The sequence below is a fragment of the Indicator indicator genome, chromosome 12, assembly GCF_027791375.1.
Source record: "Indicator indicator isolate 239-I01 chromosome 12, UM_Iind_1.1, whole genome shotgun sequence".
In the NCBI taxonomy this organism is placed as follows: Eukaryota; Metazoa; Chordata; class Aves; order Piciformes; family Indicatoridae; genus Indicator; species Indicator indicator.
In genome coordinates this window covers 2,030,456-2,050,290 of record NC_072021.1, presented here as the reverse complement: position 1 = coordinate 2,050,290, position 19,835 = coordinate 2,030,456, and the positions used below count along the sequence as shown (strand labels likewise).

The following is a 19,835-nucleotide window of genomic DNA, read 5'->3' as shown; positions in this document are numbered from 1 at the left end:
GAGGGTAGAAACCTCTGTGTGGACCAGCAGTGCTGAAGACCAGCTCAGTAAGCCAGGAGAATCAGAGGGTGCAAAGCCAAGGCTGTGCTTTTGGGCAGTGGCACACCATGTTTTACTGCCAATCATTTCCAGTCTCTTGGCTTAGGAGTCACTATCCTCACCCAGCATTTTCTCTCCACATACATCCTCTTGCTCATTTTATGCCTGATTTTCCCCACCCTACCCGTGATCTCTCTTTTCCTCCTGCTGCTCTTTCTTCGGGTGCCCTTCCTATATTTCAAGTCAGCTCCCAGCCCCTCCCATATCCATCCCAGCTGACTGCCAGCTTTAATATTCCCACACAAGCCTCCCAGCATGTCTCAAGGTCTTTGCTTCATTGCTTGGTAGATCGCAGTGGTTTGCACTTTGGGTCCCAGCCAGCTCAACCTCCTGCAGTCCAGTTTGGTGCTGGAGTTTGGTACACTGCTGATTCCAGCCCTAATTTCCTGCTTTCTACCTATTTTTCGTATGACCTACCTGCCACCTCAGTTTCTCCTGCTTTCCCCTTCTCCTGGTCATTTAGACTGGATCCGTTCTTCAGTACAAAGTTGGTGATACTCTGGAACAGGTTGTCCAGGGAGGCTGTGGAAGCCTCCTCCCTGGGGGTGTTCAAGGCCAGGCTGGAAGAGGCCTTGAGCAGCTGAGTCTAGCTGAGAGGTGTCCCTGCCCATAGTGGGAATGTTGGAGTAGATGAGCTCTGAGGTCCCTTCCAACCTGAGCCGTTCTGATTCCTCAGACCACCTTCTACTTAGCTTTTCCCAGTTCTTTCTCTAATCCCCCCAAATCTCCCTTCCATACTTGTTTTGCAGCCTACTAGCTGAGAGGGAAAATGTTGCTCCTGCTCTTCTGTAGCAGTCACTGCCCTCTGCACTGCACACTGTCAGACAGCAGCAAAATAATAATAATGATAATGATGATAATAATAGTAGCAACAACAACAAAACCACCACCACCAATAATAATGATGATCACAGGAGGTGAGGTGGAACCTCCTGTGCTGTAGTTTCTATCCATTGCCCCTTGTCCTATCCCAGGGCACGAGTGAGCAGAGGCTGTCCTTGTCCCTTCCTTCCTGACCCCCAACCCTCACATATCTATAGACATTTGTGGTGATGCTGATGATGGAAAGTTCTATTTGATTGCAGTACAGACAATACAATGCAGTGTCCCTGGGGAGGGGAGCTGTGTTTTAGGAGCCCTGTGGAAGCTGCAGTGGCTCTGTGAGGGTGGCACAGGCAGTGTTTAGGAGACAGAGGAGCTGCATGAAGAGGTCTGTGGAGGCTCTCTGGGATATGGCTGCACATGCAGTCTGGTGAGTTCTCAGTGCTGCAGGAAGTGTGAGTGTTTGCAGGGATTATGGATTCCTAGGAAATGGCTTTTCAGAGAGTGGCCTTGCAGCACTGCTTGGCTGACTCCGGGCAGTTTAATCCACTGTGGCACATGCCAGATACCAACCTGTCTGCCAGGTGTGGGGTTTCAGTTTCAAATCACTGCAACAGCAAAGACTTCCAAAGCATAGATACACATCTAAACATCTCTTTGGCCTAACCCTGCTGTGATACCCAACCTGCAGCAGAGATTCAGAGCAGCTGATTTCAGCCCAAGCACTTGAAGTACTCTGAAGCTGTAAGCAGAAGAAAAGGCACAGGTATGGTAGGAAGCCTGCATTAAGCTTACAAATGGGTGGCCCCATCAACTTGTCTAAAGTCATTAAGTAAGTTCAGGTCTTGTCCAGAAGCTCTCCCTGAAGTGTTTTCAGAGCTATCAGCAGAGGCATCTCACAAGGCTGAGCCAAATTGGCACTGGAGATTTGTGCTCCTTAGGCAGTTGTGAGAAGGGAGTCCATGGGCAAGGGATGTCCTTTGCTTCTGCAGAGAGAGACTTAGATTGCTGCCAGTGAAAATTAATGTAGGGGAGCATGTTATTTAAACTCTGTATGGGAGGAAGAGCCTTCAGATTAGACAAACATGGAGGAAAGGTAAAAGCAATACAGTAAACTGAACAGTGGGGATTAAAGATCTTCACTGAAGGGAAGCTGGGGAGGTGCTAGAACAGGCTGCCCAGAGAAGCTGTGAAGGCTCCAAGCTTGGAAGTGTTCAGAGGCAGTTTGGATGGGGCCTTGAGCAATCTGGTGTAGTAGAAGGTGTCCCTGCAGGGGTTGAAGCTAGGTGATCTTTAAGGTCACTTCCAGCCCAAACCATTCTAGGATTCCATGAATAAGGAAATGAAAGATGGAGGGAAAGCTCCAGGATGTGGCAGTCATTTAGTGAAAAGAATTTGGGAAAAACAAACAAACAAACAAACAAACAAACAAACAAAACCCCCCAAAACCAGACTGTATACAAACAAAGCCACGTGTCATCTCCTGCCATGACACAAGCAGCTTCACAGCAAGACTGGGTGACCTGCAATACTGGCCACAGCCTTGGGAAGCCTCCCAGATCTAGTTGGTGTTTGTGAACCCCCAAAATCTTAGTATGCAGCCTGTGCTACTTCAGTGAGTTACCTGTGCTGAAAACCACCTGGCACTGCTCATCTTCACAGTATGCCCTGCAAGTGTCTGCAACAAACCTGACAGTGGAGCTGAGTTTTCAAGCCTAGAAGTAATCAGTAGGGTGGTGCAATTCCTGCCCTCAAACAAGGCAGCAAGGAAGGCCAGCTTTAGGTACTGAAGCACAGCTCTCAAATAGGAAAGATCCTGGAGGTGGCTGTGGATGCAGGGGATGGAGAGGTGTAATGTCCCAACTATGAATCCCAGAGACACCTAAATACTGTGGTGTGAGTCAGGAACATTCCACAGAGCTGCACAAGGCTTGAGTATTGACACAGAAATTTGTTACCCACATTAGGACTGGAGGAGGGAAGGAAGAACAGTACCAGAAGGGCTTGGGAGACAGCAAGGAGGCAGCAAGGAGGCTGTTGGTTTTTACTACCTGCTCTGGTTTCCCTAGTAACAAGTGACAGCAGGAGCGGAAATCCCAGAATCACAGAATAGTAGGGGTTGGAAGGAACCTCTGGAGATCATCCAGTCCAGAGCAGGGTCACTCAGAGCAGGCTGCACAGGACAGCATCCAACCAGGTCTTGAATGACTCCAGAGATGGAGACTCCACCACCTCTATGACAGCCTGGTCCAGTGCTTTACCACCCTCAAAGTAAAGAAATTCCTCCTCATGTTTAGATGGAACTTCCTGTGTTCAAGTTTGTGTCCATTACCCCTTGTCCTGTCACCAGGCACCACTGAAAAAGGACTGGTCCCATCCTCCTGACCCCTACCCTGTAAGTATTGATCAGCATTGATGAGATCCTCCCTAAGGCTGCCTCTCTCCAGGCTAAAAAGCCCCAGGTCCCTCAGCCTTTCCTCATCACAGAGATGTTCTAGTCCCCTAATCATCTTTGTAGTCCTTTGCTGTACCCTCTTCAGCAGTTCCCTGAGGTCTTCTTGAACTGGAAGCCCAGAACTGGACACAATACTCCAAATGTGGTCTCACTAGGGCAGAGTAGAGGGGCAGGAGAACCTTCTTGCCACACTGTTCTTTATGCACCCCAGGATGCCACTGGCCTTCTTGGCCACAAGGGCACACTGCTGGCTCATGGTCAGCCTGTTGTCCACTAACACTCCCAGGTCTTTCTCCACAGAACTGCTCTCCAGCAGGTCAGCCCCTAAGCTGTACTGGTGCAGGGCCTATTCCCCTGTGTGAAGGACCTACACTACCTTTTGCTGAACTTCATCCAACTCTGTAGCCTGTCCAGGTCACACTGGATGGCAGCACAGCCTTCAGGTGTGTCAGCCACCCCCTCCAGTTTTCTGACATCAGCAAACTTGATGAGGTGCACTCGCTTCATCCAGGTTGTTGATGAATGCATTGACCAGGACTGGACTCAATACTGACCCATGAGGGACACCACTTGTTATGGACCTCCAACTAGACAGTGCCACTGACCACAACCCTCTGAGCTCCTTCTCTGGAGACATTCAAAACCTTCCTGGACATGTTCCTGTGTGACCTGACCTAGGTGATCCTGCTCTGGCTTTTAGTCCCTACCATTCTGTGACTCTATGAGCTCTATCTTTCATCCAGTTTGCAACCCACACCACTGTCCATCCATCTAACCCACTCTTCCTAAGCTCAAGTTGCCTCAGGTTGCACCAGGGAGTGGCCTTCCAGTACCTGGAGGGAGCCTGCAAGAAAGCTGCAGAGGGACTGCTTCCAGAGGCCTGCAGTGATAGGATGAGGGGCAATGGTTTGAAATCAGAGCAGAGTTAGATTGGATGTTAGGAACAAGTTCCACACCATGAGGGTGGTGGAACACTGGAACAGGTTACCCAGGAAAGTGGCTGGGGCTCCATCCATGGAGATATTCAGAGTGAGGCTCAACAAGGCTCTGGGCAACTGATCTAGTGGAGGATGTCCCTGCTGTCTGCAGGTGGGTTGGACTGGATGACCTTTGGAGGTCCCTTCCAGCCCAAACCATTCTATGATTTTATGACATTAGAAGAAACTTCTCCACTGAAAGGGTTTTCAGCCACTGGCACAGGCTGCCCAGGGAGATGGCTGAATCCCCTTCCCTGGAGGAGTTCCAAAGAGGCAGAGATGTGGTGCTGAGGGCCATGGTTTAGCCCCAGCCTTGGTAGAGTTAGAGAGTGGTTGGCCTGGATGAGTTTTTTTCCCAACTGAAATGATTGTGTGATTCTAACCAGATCTCCTTCTGCCCATGACACTTCACCCCAAGAAAGAAGAATATTTAAACTGGAGGGCTGTAGCTAGCTACAGGACAAGACATAGGACAGGGATTCATTCAGGTCAGAAAAAAGTAGCCTGAAAGAAAGCCAAAGTGATGTTAATAGAAGTGAACACGGAGGTTGGCTGAGAGGAGCACAGACGTGAAGGTACCTGAGAAAGCTAATCAGGAATGGTTAAAGTACCCCAGAAACAGAAAGCCTGCCCAAGAGTCATTAGGGCTGTTAGACCACCAGAGGATAAAGAGTCTATCTCCAGTGATCAGGATATGGCAATGAAAATAAATTCTTTTCCTCTGGTATTCTCAAAAGACAAAGTAGAAATCTATGCACTAAGAGAATCCTTTCCAGATAATTTCAGAGGCGTGCTGGTAGCGAGCCAGAGAGAGGCGAGCAGCTCCGAAAGGCAAAAGAGGAGGGTTTCACAGAGGGTCCCAGGGAGAACCCCCAAACTGAGGCACTGACAACAGACTTCATTTAAGTGGCATTTTAAGAGAGTTGATAATGAACAGGGTGGGATGCTTTGTAAATACACTCTAAGGGGTTACTCTGGATGCTGTGAGTGGGAGAGCTGATCTCGCCCCTTAGAGGATGTGCTGGAAATTCAGCTCCAGGGGGAGGGAGGAAAAATGAAAGAAATCAGGGATCTTATGAATGCAGATAAAAGTGGGGGTGACAAGGATGGGGCTGGGCTCTTTGCAGTAGTACCTAGTGACAGCACAAGGGGCAATGGCCACAAACTGGAACCCAGGAGCTTTCACTGGACTTTAGGAATAAATTTTTTACTTTGAGGCTGGATCAGAGAGATGGTGGAGTCTTCTTCTCTGGAGACCTTCAAAACCCATTGTGATCCTGGGCAACCTGATCTAGAGTGAATCTGATTTTAGCAGGGGAGTTGGACTGGATGATTTCCAGAGGTCCCTTCCAGTCCCTACTATTCCGATTCTATGGCAGCAGAAGCATTTGTATGTGAAGGGTCATTGAACACAGAGACTGAACAGCAGCACAGAAAAGTAAAACAAAGCTGAACGAGAGGCATAAAATCACAGTGAAGAAAACTGTGAAGATCCATTTTTTTTGGGGGGGGTTCCCCCACAGGCTGGAAGTGAGCACCCAGTAAGCTGCTGAAGGTCACGAGGAGACTCTCCTTGAACTTTCTGAGCGTTGGGTCAGGCTCTTAGGCTTCGGTTCACCTGCCTAACTTGCAGCATTTCACTGCAGTGCCAAGGTGAAAAGTCTGTGCTCCAAACACTAAACTTGGGACTAAAATCCTTCTGCAGCCAGGGAGGAATCAGATGATTCAGCCTGCTTGAAGTCTGAGGGGTGCCTCCCTCCAGAGAGAGGAAGCACAGACCAGTGCTTGAAATTGGGCAGGGTGTATCCAGCGTGTTGAATATGAATTAGCAACGAGGTTTAATTTTCTTTCCTAACTAACCTTGATGGCAGTGTATTAGTCTTGGAGCCAGACAATGCTAATGCTGATGGGGGGAAGCAGCATTTTCTCTGACCTGTAGTGGCAGCCAAAAGAAAGGTCCTGCTCAGCTGGAGAAGGTAGACTGTTCTCCGCTCCCATTCATGCTTCAGTGCCTTCCTAGAGTTGGCCAAGTAAGAAAAGAGTCTCTTTTTGCATAATAAATGATTAGCTGTATATCTCCAGTCACATCTGGAAAGCATTGCAGAGTTTTGTTCTGAATAGCTGACATTCCCTCTTAATGGTTTTGTCAGCATCTGCTTCTTTTGCCTCTTGGAAAATATTTGATAAAATATTAATGTAGAAATAAAACAACAAAAACACAACATGCAGATTTCCCTGCTTTCTGATAAATCACTGTGGCTCAGCAGAAGCTTACCAACATCTCTTTCCACGTTTTGCATTATCAGAGTTAGACAAGCTTCTTGATTTACTCTGAGACTAGGGGATGGAGACTAGAAAACTGGCAATCCCATCCAGCAGAGAGAGAGAGAACAAGAGAGGGAGGGAGGGAGAACTTGCTCAATGGCCAGACTGCAAAGGGCACCCCACCCCTCTAAACTTCTGGGGAGAACATTCCTTTTGTTTCTCCAGGAGTTGGAAGTTAAAAGCTTGCAGTTGAAAAAAGAAAAATAAAAGGAAATTTTAAATAGAAAAAAAAAAGTTTAAAAAAGAAAAAAGTTTAAAAAAGAAAAAAAGAGAAAAAAATAGAATAAGAAATAATAAAGCACTGGGCAGACGAGCTGGTGAGGATGAATCTTGTCTACCTTCTGAGCCTAAGAAGCCAAAAGTGGAGTAGATGAGAGGTGCCTCTCTCCAGCAGCCAGAGGGGTGAAGGGAGCAAGGAACAGTGGCTGCTGGGTGGGGTAGCTGTGAGCTGTGACACTCTTTGGGAAGGAGCCACCAGGGCCCACTCTGCTGGGCCAGCTCTGCAGTTGGCCTCCTCTGACACAGTTTCCAGTAGGAGAAATGAAGCATTAGACTGCTATAAAAATTCAAAAGATGTACCACAAAACAAAATGGTACAATTTGGTCCTAACCACCAGTTAGCACTTTCTGGTCAGTGTGACCAGCAGCACTTAATTATAGGCTTGTTTGCGGGAAGTTCAGCCTTCTAACAGCTCCAGCTTTAAATATAACCCAGTGATTAGAAACAATTATTAACGGGTTGGTGCCCTTATTCCCCAAGAGTCCCTGAAGGAGAAATTAGAAATCCTGTTTGAAGATGAAATATGACCACTAGAGGATGCAGTGAAGATCCTGAATGAGCAAGGCATCCTGCTCTGCAAGACCAGCCAGAACAACTGCTGCCTGGAACAGTTAACTGGATGAATAAATGGCTGGCCAGAAGGCTGGGGAAATGTATCAGCTAAGCCATGGAAGTAGGATAACCCAGAAGGAAACCCACAAGCCCTGCTTTTAGTTGATTTTTCATTCTCTTGCATGTTCTGTGAGGTTTTCTTTATTTTCCTTTGTTAGCTGTTCCTCCTCTCTCTGCATTATCTGTTGTCTGCCTGTCCCTTCCTTTATCCTCTGCTAGTGGTTACCTTTTCATCCTGACAGTGAAGCTCATAAACTGTTCACTCTAGCAGTTGAACCTGGGGTATACCTGTCCTGAAGACCTCGGGCTATCTTTGATTCAGCTATTTATTGACCACATTGAGGAACAAATCTTAAGAAGTTTTTTTGAAGGCTCCATCCCATCTCTCATTTATTTACTGACTGCTTCAGTTGATTGATTTACTCTTTCCCTGTCCATCTGGCCCTCAGCTACAAACACTTGCTTCATCTCACTTTCTCTCTCAGAACCACAACTTCTCACCCACAACTAGTAGATCATCTTTATTTAGGAAATCACTTGCAATTTGGAGAGGGCAAGAGGGATACCACCAGCACCACCACCACCAAAAAAAAAAAATCTAGGCCCAAAACAGGAACTACTGGCTGTTGCTTGATAGATCACTGATACAAAAAAATCTCTAAACAACCCAAAACAACCCTTGAAAAGAATATTCTTAAACAGGCTTGAAGACAGACTCCCAATGCTGCTCATCAGTAGGGCAGCTGCTCAGCTGGGACAGGTGATTGTCACAGGGCATTTAAATGCAAGGAGAGAAGATTGGTTCAGCATGGCCTCTTTCTAGCTGTTTAGTATTTTATGTCAAAAATTACCATTTGTACCTTCCCTTGGCCGTAGTGGGTGGATTTGTCCCCTTGTTTGCATCTCAGTGGGTCAGGCTTTTCTAACCTCTGCATGAAGCTTGAGGAAGGCAGATTTAGACTGGAGATGAGGAAGAAATTCTTTCCAGTGAGGATGGTGAGGCTCTGGAACAGGTTGCTTGGGAAGGCTGTGGATGCCCTCTCCCTGGAGGTGTTCAAGGCAAGGCTGAGGGAGGCCTTGAGCAACCTGGGCTGGTGGGAGGTGTCCCTGCAGATGGCAGGGGTTTGGGATGATCATAGAATCATAGAATTGCAAGGGTTGAAAGGGACCTCAAGAATGATCTATAAGGTCCCTTCCAACCCAACACATTCTATGAATCTATGAATGTTCATGTCATCTGCTGTTCAGCTTTGGCTGAGGTCTGGATTTTGCAATTGAAATCATCACACATCTTGACTTCAGTGGGCTGGGGAAGGTCACAAGGGTCTTCCTTCCTAGTATGGGTATAGAACTGAGACCCGAGTGTGAAGCTGAATGTATTAAAGTCTCTGATGTCACCTATCTAATGGACAATATCAGCTGATTCACATTATCTCTGAAGCGTCACTTTTGCATTTCCCCTTATTTTACAGTTTTAGAGCAGACTTCTAACCTCATTTTTGTGTTTAATTCTCAGCCAGTGGTGAGGAAAAAGGCTGATAATAACTAAACTCAGGAGATCCAACATCAAAAGAAATTTTCAACATTTGGACAAAATAAACCCAGGTGTGAATAAAATATCATATTGCAAATGAAAGTGTTATTAAAGCCATTAAAGTGCATTTGAATCTGGTGTTCTCTTCATGTCCAAAGCTGACATTTGTGAATGTATATAGGCAGGATTCTTGTAAATTTAAAGCAGAGCACTGGGACCTGCTCTGGAATCTGTGGCACCATCATATTGAATCCAGTTCTGGGCTCCCCGCTTTAAGAGGAACAGGGATCTGCTTGAAAGCTTCCCACGAAGGGCTACAAAGATATGAAGGGACTGGAGCACTGCCTGATGAGGAGAGGCTGAGAGACCTGGGGCTGTTTAATCTGGAGAGGAGAAGACTGAGAAAGGATCTGATCAGTGTCTATCAATATCTGAGGGCTGGGGGTCAGGAAGGGACAGGGACAGCCTCTGCTCATTTGTGCCTGGGATAGGAAAAGGGGCAATATATGGAAACTACAGCACAAGAAGTTGCACCCCAACATGACGAAGAACTTCTTTACTGTAAGGGTCCTAGAGCACTTGAGCAAGCTCCCCAGAGAGGTTGTGGAGTCTCCTTCTGTGGAGACTTTCCAGCTCTGTCTGGATGTGTTCCTGTGTGACCTGTGCTAGATTCTATGGTGCTGCTCTGGCAGAGGGGTTGGACTCCAGAGATCTCCAGAGGTCCCCTCTATCCTGGGATCCTGTGATCCCTTTCAACCCCTAACATCCTGGGATCCTGGGATCCTGTGATCATACTGTACTTTATTGATACATAATAATCCATGATTTTGTGTCTCTGAGCAGGCACTGTCACATTTGTATAGCCAACTCCTATCGTCGTTGGGTCACATAGGAAGTCAGAAGTAGAATGCTAGGAGAAAGAGATGTTTGTAGCGTCTTGGCATAGGTGTGCAGTGCCTTGGGTTGCACACTTTGCTCCATGTCCTCTATATCTGTTCTGAGGAACGGTCTTCAGGAATTTTTTGCAATTTGCTAACTGCTTTTAAGTGAGAGCTGTTGTCTTTCCATCCTGTCCCTTTGATATCTGTGGCGGCGGTGTGAATCCTCGGCGGCCTTTCTGTGATCCTGAAGGAAGAGAGGAGAAGTTGTATTATCATTGCTGTCTCTGAAAATTTATTTCTGAAGCGAATGCCACACATATTTCTGAAATGAATGCCAAATGTGTTTTTGAGGAGTGAGCGCCACTGAAAGCCGAGGCAGGCAATTTATACCGCGCATAATAATGATATTAATTTTTATGGTGTGTATAAGTTACATTTTGATTAGTTTTTTTTTGCATGATTAAAAATTTGCAAAGCCTTTACGGCCCCCAGGAGCCTACCTGTAATAAACAGCTCTCACCTTCCAAACCATAAACCGGGTCTGCAGCGCTTGAACATTAGAGCTAATTGCCTTGCTACATCAAAGGGAGCACCACAAGACTGAGGAAAATCAGAGAAGGGGGGAAGGGGGTGCTGGGGAGAAGGGGGGAAGCGGGGGGCAGTTTCACCTCTGAAGGTTATGTGTTTGTGGCTCGGTGGAGCCCTGTAAAGTTACGGCCTTAGAACTGCTGTTTGCGATTAAGTTGATGGGGAAAGTCTATCCCCGCAATCTCTGCCTGCTGCTGACACAGAGTCTTTGTTCGCATTCAGATTTCTCAAACTGTTGCCAGGGTCAGGCTGAGGTCAGACACCAGGATGATGTATAGGAGAACATGTCTGGGAATTTCTCTCACACTTAAAACACATACCAGAAAAAAAAAGAAAAAGAAAAAAAAAAAAAACACCAACCAGGAGAGCACTCTGCAAAAATCGTCTGATGAGACCCAGATGATACTGTAGCTTTTCTTTTAGTACCTTCATAATTTTCTTTCTTTTTGCCTGACACACACGCAATGTTTTATTAATGTGTGCCACGATAGCCCTTACGATTTTATGTCCCCTCAAGATAAGGACACTCGGTAGCACTTTGACACTTCATTTTCCAGCCCAGGGGGATTGGGCCAGTAAATCTCGCAAAAGAAGCCAGGCGGGATGAGTGGAGAAGGGATCGCCGCGGGCTCGGAGAGGCCGTGGGGCCTGGCCCTGGCTGCGAGCCTGCCGTGCGCGCTCGGCGCTGCCGCGGCCCGAGCCAGGCCTGATCAGAGGCGCCCGGCGCCCGCCCCGCACTCCCCCGGCCGCCGCTGCCCGCGCCCGCTGCGCTGCCATCTTTGATTAGCCAGCGGCGCGGGAGGGGCAGCGCCGAGGCAGCACCGGGGCGGGTGTGTGTGTGTGGGTGGGTGGGTGTGTGTGTGTGTGGGTGGGTGGGTGTGTGTGTGTGTGTATTCTGATGGAAATTCTCTGCTGCTTCGGTTTTTTTATGTGCCATCATTTTTAAAGGAGACAACCCCTGATACTGTTCCAAAACACAGACACACATGCTTAGTCTTGACCTATTGCGTGTCGATGGCTATGCAAAACATATTGATCCAGGGCTGCGATTCGATTTTTTTTTTCTTCTAGTTTTCAAATTTTTGTTTTTGTTTTTGTTTTTTCCCCAACGTACAAAAGGTCTTTGGTAGAGAGTTGAGATTGGGCTGGATTCAGCACCTTGCCCGCAGGGTTGTTCGCCCCTGGGCGTTACAGTTTTAGCGCATGGCTGGCGAGGAAGGCACCAAGCAGCAGCAATTTTTTTGTGCTCAGCTGCTGCGTATGACAGAGGATATTTCATTCTGCTGTCAGAGCGTTATTAATAAAACATGGGGTGCGAAGAGGGCCACTATTTCCCCTTTCAATCACTATAGCATTTACAATGAAAATTTTATGCAGTGTGTAATTTTCAGTTAATGCTTGACACTTAAAACGTCGGTAGCTGCGTTTTGTGTGGCTCCTGAAGGGTTAATTGTATCATGTTCCCTGCATAAAAGCTCTGCTTATCGAAAGTGAATAGAAGAGTGTATGCAAATGTGTGTCTGTGACCTTTTGCCTTTCCAGGGTTAATTTATATGGTCATTAAAGATTTTATGAAATTGAGCAGCCTGGTGCTTCGAATCCCATTTTACCTTCACCTCCTAATTTATGTAATTCCTACCTGAGCTGGGAAATATTATTTTTATTTATTTGTGTGTGGTTGTGTGTGTGTGCGTGCGTGTCTGTGCTGCAATGAAAACAGCGTGCTGTGCTGGAGGGAGTTGCAAGTCTGGTTATCTGGCATTACTCAGATTGCTAAAAATTCATTAAAATGTGACATCAGCACAGTGAGAGACAAATGATCACAGGATGAAAAGGAACAGTGGGCCTTTCACGGATTAGTGCTACACAGCCCCAGCATAGAAAGCTAACTGCATAAACAGATTAATCCACCAGTAGCAGCATAGCTAAGATTTACTGAATAATTAAATGGGCTTGAGTTACTGTGAAGATTTCCATATCGTCTCACTGGTGTGTGAACGGCAGAGCGAGGTGCGGGGCGATGCGGCGTCCTCGCCAGCCCTACACCCAGTGGCATCCTTGATCCCGAGTGGCTCCCCCTGGAGATAAAATTGGAGACTTCTCCCACAAAGCCAGAGGTTTATATTTAATACAGGACCTAATACCTAATACTTACTTACTGCAATTAGCAGGATACTGCTGTACTAATAGGATTTATATTGCAATCACCCCCTGCTCCTTTTTTTTCCCCTTTATTTATTTATTTGCCTCTAAGATGCATTTTTACAGGTGCTGGCTTTTGTTCCTCTGTATGTGTGTGCTTGTATCCTAACACAAATCATTCCTAGCCAAAGAATATGAAATGGCAGGCTTGAAATCTGTCCCACTGGTGCAGAGCAAGTGCTCTGATAAAGGCATGGTCAGAATTTCTGGATGGGTTTGAAAGTATTGCGAATTATTTGTAATTAACGTCCAACCTCTCTCAGGTGCTGCTCTTTCCCCTCTTCTTCCACCCCTAGCCCTCCTTTCCCATCTTTTGCCACCCTCTGTTAGTGCTGTTCTTACTGCAGGATGTAATTTTGAACTGCTCTTATAAGTGGTCACCGAGTTTCTGTTCTAAGCTCTTTTTCTGTGTTTATCCACAGAAGAACAAGGTGAAGATACAGAAGGGTCTGCTAAAAGTACATCAGTGGCTGTGGCTGATGATAAAGACTCAAGTGAGAGAGACAATAGTGAAGGCAAAAAATCTAATAAAGACTCTGGTAAGACACTAAAATTTTGTTTCCAACACCCCCCTTTTGTTTTTTTTTTGTTTTTTTTTTGTTTTTTAATTTATATTAAACTTATGAAATGCTCTTTCATTTGGAACTGTCTGGACATTCCCACTACTATTCACTGCATGTGCATTTTGCATGTGATTTCTATCAGTAGCCTCCCATTGACCTATTTTTAATCATAACCATCTGACAGGATAGATGCGGATAAGTTGAAGAATATTACAGGACGGCCAGTGAGATTATTTTTTAATCAAATCAGTTTGTGTGCTTGTAATTTTTTAAGCGCCTTTCATTAATCTTAGCTGTACTTGTGATTCCTCTGATGGCATATTAATTTTTCATAAGCATAGGATTAGGTACCACTTTATTTTTTTTTTCTTTTCCTTCAATCAGGTTTTGCTCGCCCCCCTTTAACCCAAGGAATGTGAGGAGGCTTTATTTTGGTTTGCTTTGTTTTTATTATTTTTTGCTCTCGCTTCTCTGATCAGTCACTTCCAAGAATCTCTCCTCTTCCTGGGCATTTATTTGAGGCATTTTGGAGAAAAAAAAATAAAAAAAATTACACTAAAATCCAGTGGGGGGAAAAAAAGGTTTACAGATGATTCAGCCTAAGAAAGAGGAAATATCATTGAAAACGGATTATGGGTTGGGTAATTTTGATCTCTTGGAATAGACAGAGCCCAGTAATGAAAGCTACTGTCTTTGAAAACAAAACCCCTATTTCATGACATTTACTTGTGCACAAACAAACCCAGGGCCAGCATCTGGTGTAGATACCCAAGGCTTTTTCTGTGTTTGATTTGGCAAATATGTGACTTCATCCATGCTTTTTTATGTATGAGATGGAAATCTATGGTCACAATGAATATTACATCGGCTACTGGTGCCGCACGCTATACCTAGTTACATTATGTTGGATTCACTGAAGCAGAAGAAGTGCTGAAACAGGTTGAAGCCTATTAGTTTCAGGTAGTCATATATCTTTTCCTTGTCTGCCAATGACAGCAGCATACAAAGGAGGATGTATTCCCCCTTAAAGACATATAGGTGTAGAGAAAAGATCATTTTACGTATGAGTTTCTTTACACCCAAACGCCCCCATACTGTAATTTGCTCTTTATGTATTAAGTGTTGGGATTTATTGCCCCCCAAAATATTATAGATTGCCCTTTCTACGCTGAATCAATTCAGAAGACTGAGTTAAAGATGAAAGCTTCCTCCAAGTTTGCTTGTTGATGTGCTAAGGTCAGTACCCATCACTACAGAACCTCAGCTGCTCCTCCCTCGCTTTGTATTTTGAGATCAAGAGAGTGCAGAAAGGCTGATGATGACAAGGATGATGTTGGGCAGGAAGCTGTATTGTGGTTTAAAATACCTATCTGCCTTGGCTGGCTGCCTGACTGTCTAAAAACCATCTACAGTGCAGTCAAGTCATGCTCCCAGGTCAACACAGGCCCTCCATCAGGGGCTGTCCGGGACACTCACCGTGAGAAGAGTGACAGCCGCCTACATCCTGCCTTTCCTACTGTACGCTCTGCCTAAGGGCCACCAGGAAGCCACTTCAGGGACTTTTCAGCCCTCTGTTTTTCTTAAACAGGTCCATCCATAGTTCTTCAAGAAAGTTATTAAAGCTCCAGAAAAAAACCAAACCAAATCAAACCAAACCCAAACAAACCAACAAAAAAACCCTAAATCAAACAACAAAACACCCCAAACCAAAAAAATAAAAAAAAAAGCCAAAACAAAACAAAGAAAAGAAAGAGAAGAAGAGATGGAATCTAGAAAAAAATACTGAAGGGGAATTCTCAAAATTCCATCAGGATTAGCTGCTCATAAGGGCCAAGTTTAATTAGGACCAGCCTATATCCAGATGCCTACTGGGTGCACTACAAAAAAAAAAACAAAAAACAACAACCCAGCATAATTGTTCTGCATTCCCGTGCCAGCAATTGCACAAATAACTTTGCAGTAAGATCCGTATGAAAACAAGGGCTGAAATACATGATTGCTTTTGTGCTTGGCACAGAGAAGAGCTTGCACTGTGAAACCCTAAATCTTGGAGCAACTTTTATTTTCTTCCTCTGAATTACTCTACATATGCGAGGCTGGGGCCATCATCTTAATTTTCACTCAGCTGACAAGTACTTCTAATGGCTGCAGAACTGCTTGTTGTATAATTGAATGTTAATTTGGGCTCGCTCATGGATTGAGCCTCGCAAGTCTTGCCAAAGAAATCGCAGGAAAAACCAATAAATTAATCACAACCCTAACAAGTGAGACAGGAGAGCGGTGTGACCCCTCTTTAGCATAGAATCTATTAGAGGGGAAAGGATTAACATGTATTTAGTAGCAGTGTGTTTGTGTAAGCTGTTGTGCTGTGCTGCTCACCTTATCTGCAGGAGTGGAGCTTTCGACAGGGGCCGTGGCAGTCTGCAGGTTCTGTTTGTTGAATATTCATTGGGAAGAGCAAAGCCCCACTAATGCTTCATTTATATTGTCACTTAAATCTAGTGCCGCTTTAGATTAATTATAATCCAAATTACAGCTCTATGCAGTGCAAGAATTAATATGGAATTTATCCAGATTAATACATTTGCATTGAAAATGTAATATGTCTCTGCCATGGCTAAGGGGAGCACTTTTTAATAAGGTAGTAAACATGAAGAAGGATGGAAATTAACCTTCATTATTGCAATGAAAATTATCCTTTCATTCTGCTCTAATTAGGAAGAATACTCTCCCAGTAATTATAGTTTTAGAATTATTTTGAGGCTGAAAAACATCATCTGATGTGTCAGAAGTCTGAAATTATGCAATCTTTATCAAATGCATGGATTCATAAAGACGGAAAGAGCATTTCAGTGACAGCTTCCCCAGGACTTTTTTCTCACCAGCCTCCGTATCTTACGAACTTGGTCCCTTTGTCAGTCCCACAAACAGTGTTAATTTGATTTTGGGGTGATGACATCAGTGAATCCTGTCATTTTTATAGTGAATCATGTTATTTTTATATCAGCAATCTCCACACAAGCTAAAGAATTCTGTGACTGACAGGCAGTCAGTAACGCTTACTCATGGCACTTGCTCAGAATTAAACTTAGTTTTTGAGCTAAATGCATTGAGTTACATTATCACTCTAAAACAATGCTGTGTATATTCTATTATAAACATAATTACAGTTTTGTCTCACAGGGAAGAAAAAATCCCAACAAAGGATGTGTCTCAAGAGCTAAAAGTGCATATTTAAATCATGAATAACAACTCAGGCTTTCCCTGCAGCTACCTAGGAAGGCTAGCATGCCAGTGGAACATCTAGCTATGCAAACAGTGCCACACAGTGTGCTCTGAGCCATAATATTTCCTCTCCTCCTTCAATATGCTCCCTCTAAGACCATCACTTTGTTCAGCCTCCTTACAGGAAGCTCCTTAAAACAGTCAATTCAACATAGAAAGCAGGTTGTTGACAGAGCTGAGTTGTCATAGCTGGACCACTGTGCAAGGAGCTGATCTCCTTTGGCTTTGGCATGTGTGCTCTGGCTTGGGAGGGCTCAGTCCTCACCTTTCTCTGTGCCAGAGAGAAGAATCAACCCCTTTCTTAGTTGTTTTTTTTTCTTTTTTTTTTCTGCAAAACTCAGCCTTGGTTACTTTATTATGGGCCAGATTTAACTTCAGTCACTTAAGAAGTAACAGGCTTGGGGTTGAATGAATCCAGAGCAAGGCCAACAACAAACCCAACAAAGCCTCTGTAAATGTTGACAGTTTATATAAATGTCATGGTAAACACAGTAAAAAGCTGTGCTTTGTTATGCATTCATTGACCCCAGCACAGTGCTTTATAACTCTAGGGTTTTATTGTATTAACCACAAAAGAAAATTTCCCCTCCCCACCCCCTCCTTGTTTTTATGGAAACAAGAACTATGTGTTTCATGATCATTATAGGCCCTTTGAAGCAACTTGAGTTATTCCATCCTGTGCTGGAGGATGATGTGTGATATTAACCTTGTGTGTGCCCAGGGTGCTCTCCAAGATCCCTTTCACTAGCAGTTAAACCCCGTGGCCCCCCCAAAAAGCATTTCACAAGTGAATTTTGGAGCAGAATTTGGAGCAGAATTTCTCTAACAACCTGTGGAGAACAGCCTGGCGTGACAAAGGGAAGAGAAGGTGGAGTTAGTTCAGTTTAGGTTTTTAAAGCCAGCTTTCTGAATAGCAGTGTCTGTTTACACCAGCTGAGCTTCTAGGCCCTTTGTATTTAAAAAGGGACATTTTAAAAGTGACAGAGGATAAAGGTAAGAAACAGAAGCCAACTGTTAGACATTTTTGACAGCTGGAAGTGAAGAGAGGTTAATAATTTGAACCCATCCTTCTAAAAGCTGAGAAGCAGCCTTTCTGTGTTAATGTAGAGTGTCACTTTCTTACTTCCCATAATACTCACAGTTAAGACATTTGAATAATCCTGGTGTGTTGCCCAGTAAATACAGATAGGCCAAGGAGTCCTGTAGGGCCATAATCCAAGGTGAGGAATGAAAGGGGACCTTAAGGCATTGCATCAGGGAGGTGGTGGAGTCACCGTCCCTGGAGGTGTTCAAAAAAGGATTGGACGTGGCACTTGAAGCCATGGTTTAGTTAGTCATCAGGTGCTGGGTGATAGGTTGGACTTGATGATCTCTCAGGTCTTTTCCAACCTTGTTGATTGTACGATTCTATGATTCTATAATTCTATGATTCTTGCTTTTAAGCACCACTAGTGCCTCAGGTCATTGGGATAGCACTGCCCGAGCAATCCAAGTGAGGCCTCCAGGATCAGGTCCTAAGAGTGTAAAAATCCAGTGGGCCTCCAGAAAGTGTCTTATTCGTAGAAACATAGAATGTTTTTGGTTGGAAAAGCCCTCTAAGGTCTTGGAGTCCAACCTTCAGCCCAACACCACCATGGCCACTAAACCATGTTTCCAAGTGCCATGGCCACACCTTTCTTGAACACCTCTGGAGATGGTGACTCCACCACCTCCCTGGGCAATCTGTTCCAGCCCCTGACCACTCTCATAGGAAAGAAATTTTTTCTCCTCTCCAACCTAACACTCCCCTGGCACAATTTCAGGCCATTTCCTCTTGTTCTATCCTCTGATACTAGAGGGAGGAGGCTAACCCCACCTCACTCCAGCCTCCTTCCAGGGAGCTGTAGAGAGCAATGAGGTCTCCCCTCAGCCTCCTCTTCTCCAAGCTAAACACCACAAGGTCCCTCAGCTGCTCCTCACCAGCCCTGTCCTCCAGACACTTCCCCAGCTTTGTTGCCTTTCTCTGGACCTGCTCCTGCCCCTCAATGTCCTTCTTGGAGTGAGAGGCCCAAAACTGAACCCAGGATTCATATATTCCACAGATGCTGTCAAGTTGGTCATCACAAGTAGGGAAATACATCAGGAATAAACTTTCATTTGAGCAAGAACATGCAAAAACTACAGCTCTAAATTACATCAGAAGAAATCATTAGCAAGTTAGGAATGAAGAACAAAGTGTGGGGAAATAGCAGGTAATGCGTAAGTCATGAAATATGGGGGTTGAAAAGGCAATGTCCAGCAGAAAACGTCCCTGGGGGATTTGGTTTGTAGTTGTTTGCTATGGTAGGATGAGAGGTTTGGGTATTTACCTTGAGAACTGGAGTTCCCCAGGGATCAGTGCTGGGTCCAGTCCTGGTCAGCATCTTTATCAATGATGTTGAAAGTGTCTGCTCAGCAGGTTTGCTGACGATACCAGACTGGGAGGCTTGGCTGAGACACCTGAAGGCTGTGCAGCCATTCAGTGAGACTTGGACAGATTGAGAGCTGGGCAGAGAGGAACCTAATGAGGGTCAACAAGGAGAAGTGCAGAGTCCTGCAGCTGGGAAGGAAGAATAAACTGCAGCAGGACAGGTTGGGAGGGGATCTGCTGGAGAGCAGCCCTGTGGAGAAGGACCTGGGAGTGCTGGTGGACAACAAGTTCTGCATGGGACAGCAATGTGCCCTGGTGGCCAAGAAGGCCAATGAGAGCCTGGGGTGCATGGAGAGGAGTGTGTCCAGCAGATCCAGGGAGCTTCTCCTCTCCCTCCACTCTGCCCTAGTGAGGCCCCACCTGGAATATTGCAACGAGTTCTGGGCTCCCCAGCTCAAGAAGTACAGGGATCTGCTGGGGAGAGTCCAAAGGAGGGCTGAAAGGATGATGAAGGGACTGGAGCACTGCCTGGGGAGGAGAGGCTGAGAGCCCTGGGTCTTTAAATATCTGAGGGCTGGGTGTCAGGAAGGAAGGGACAGCCTCTGCTCACTTGTGTCCTGTGATAGGACAAGGGGCAATGGGTGTGAACTACAGCACAGGAAGTTCCATCTCAACATGAGGAAGAACTTCTTTATGCTAATGGTCCCAGAGCACTGGAACAAGCTCCCCTTCTCTGGAGACTTTCCATCCCTGTCTGGATGTGTTCCTGTGTGACCTGTGCTGGATTCTATGGTGCTGCTCTGGCAGAGGGGTTGGACTCCAG

General features: G+C 45.5%; 1 protein-coding gene across 1 annotated transcript in view; it reads left to right on the top strand.

Moving 5' to 3' along the window:
• The window catches only part of ZFHX4 (zinc finger homeobox 4), a 157,613-nt gene that overhangs the window by 116,896 nt on the left and 20,882 nt on the right, over positions 1–19,835 (top strand). The window contains exon 4 of the mRNA XM_054385494.1: positions 13,198–13,314. Coding sequence (XP_054241469.1) covers positions 13,198–13,314 — 117 coding nt within the window. The remainder of the gene's footprint in view (positions 1–13,197; positions 13,315–19,835) is intronic.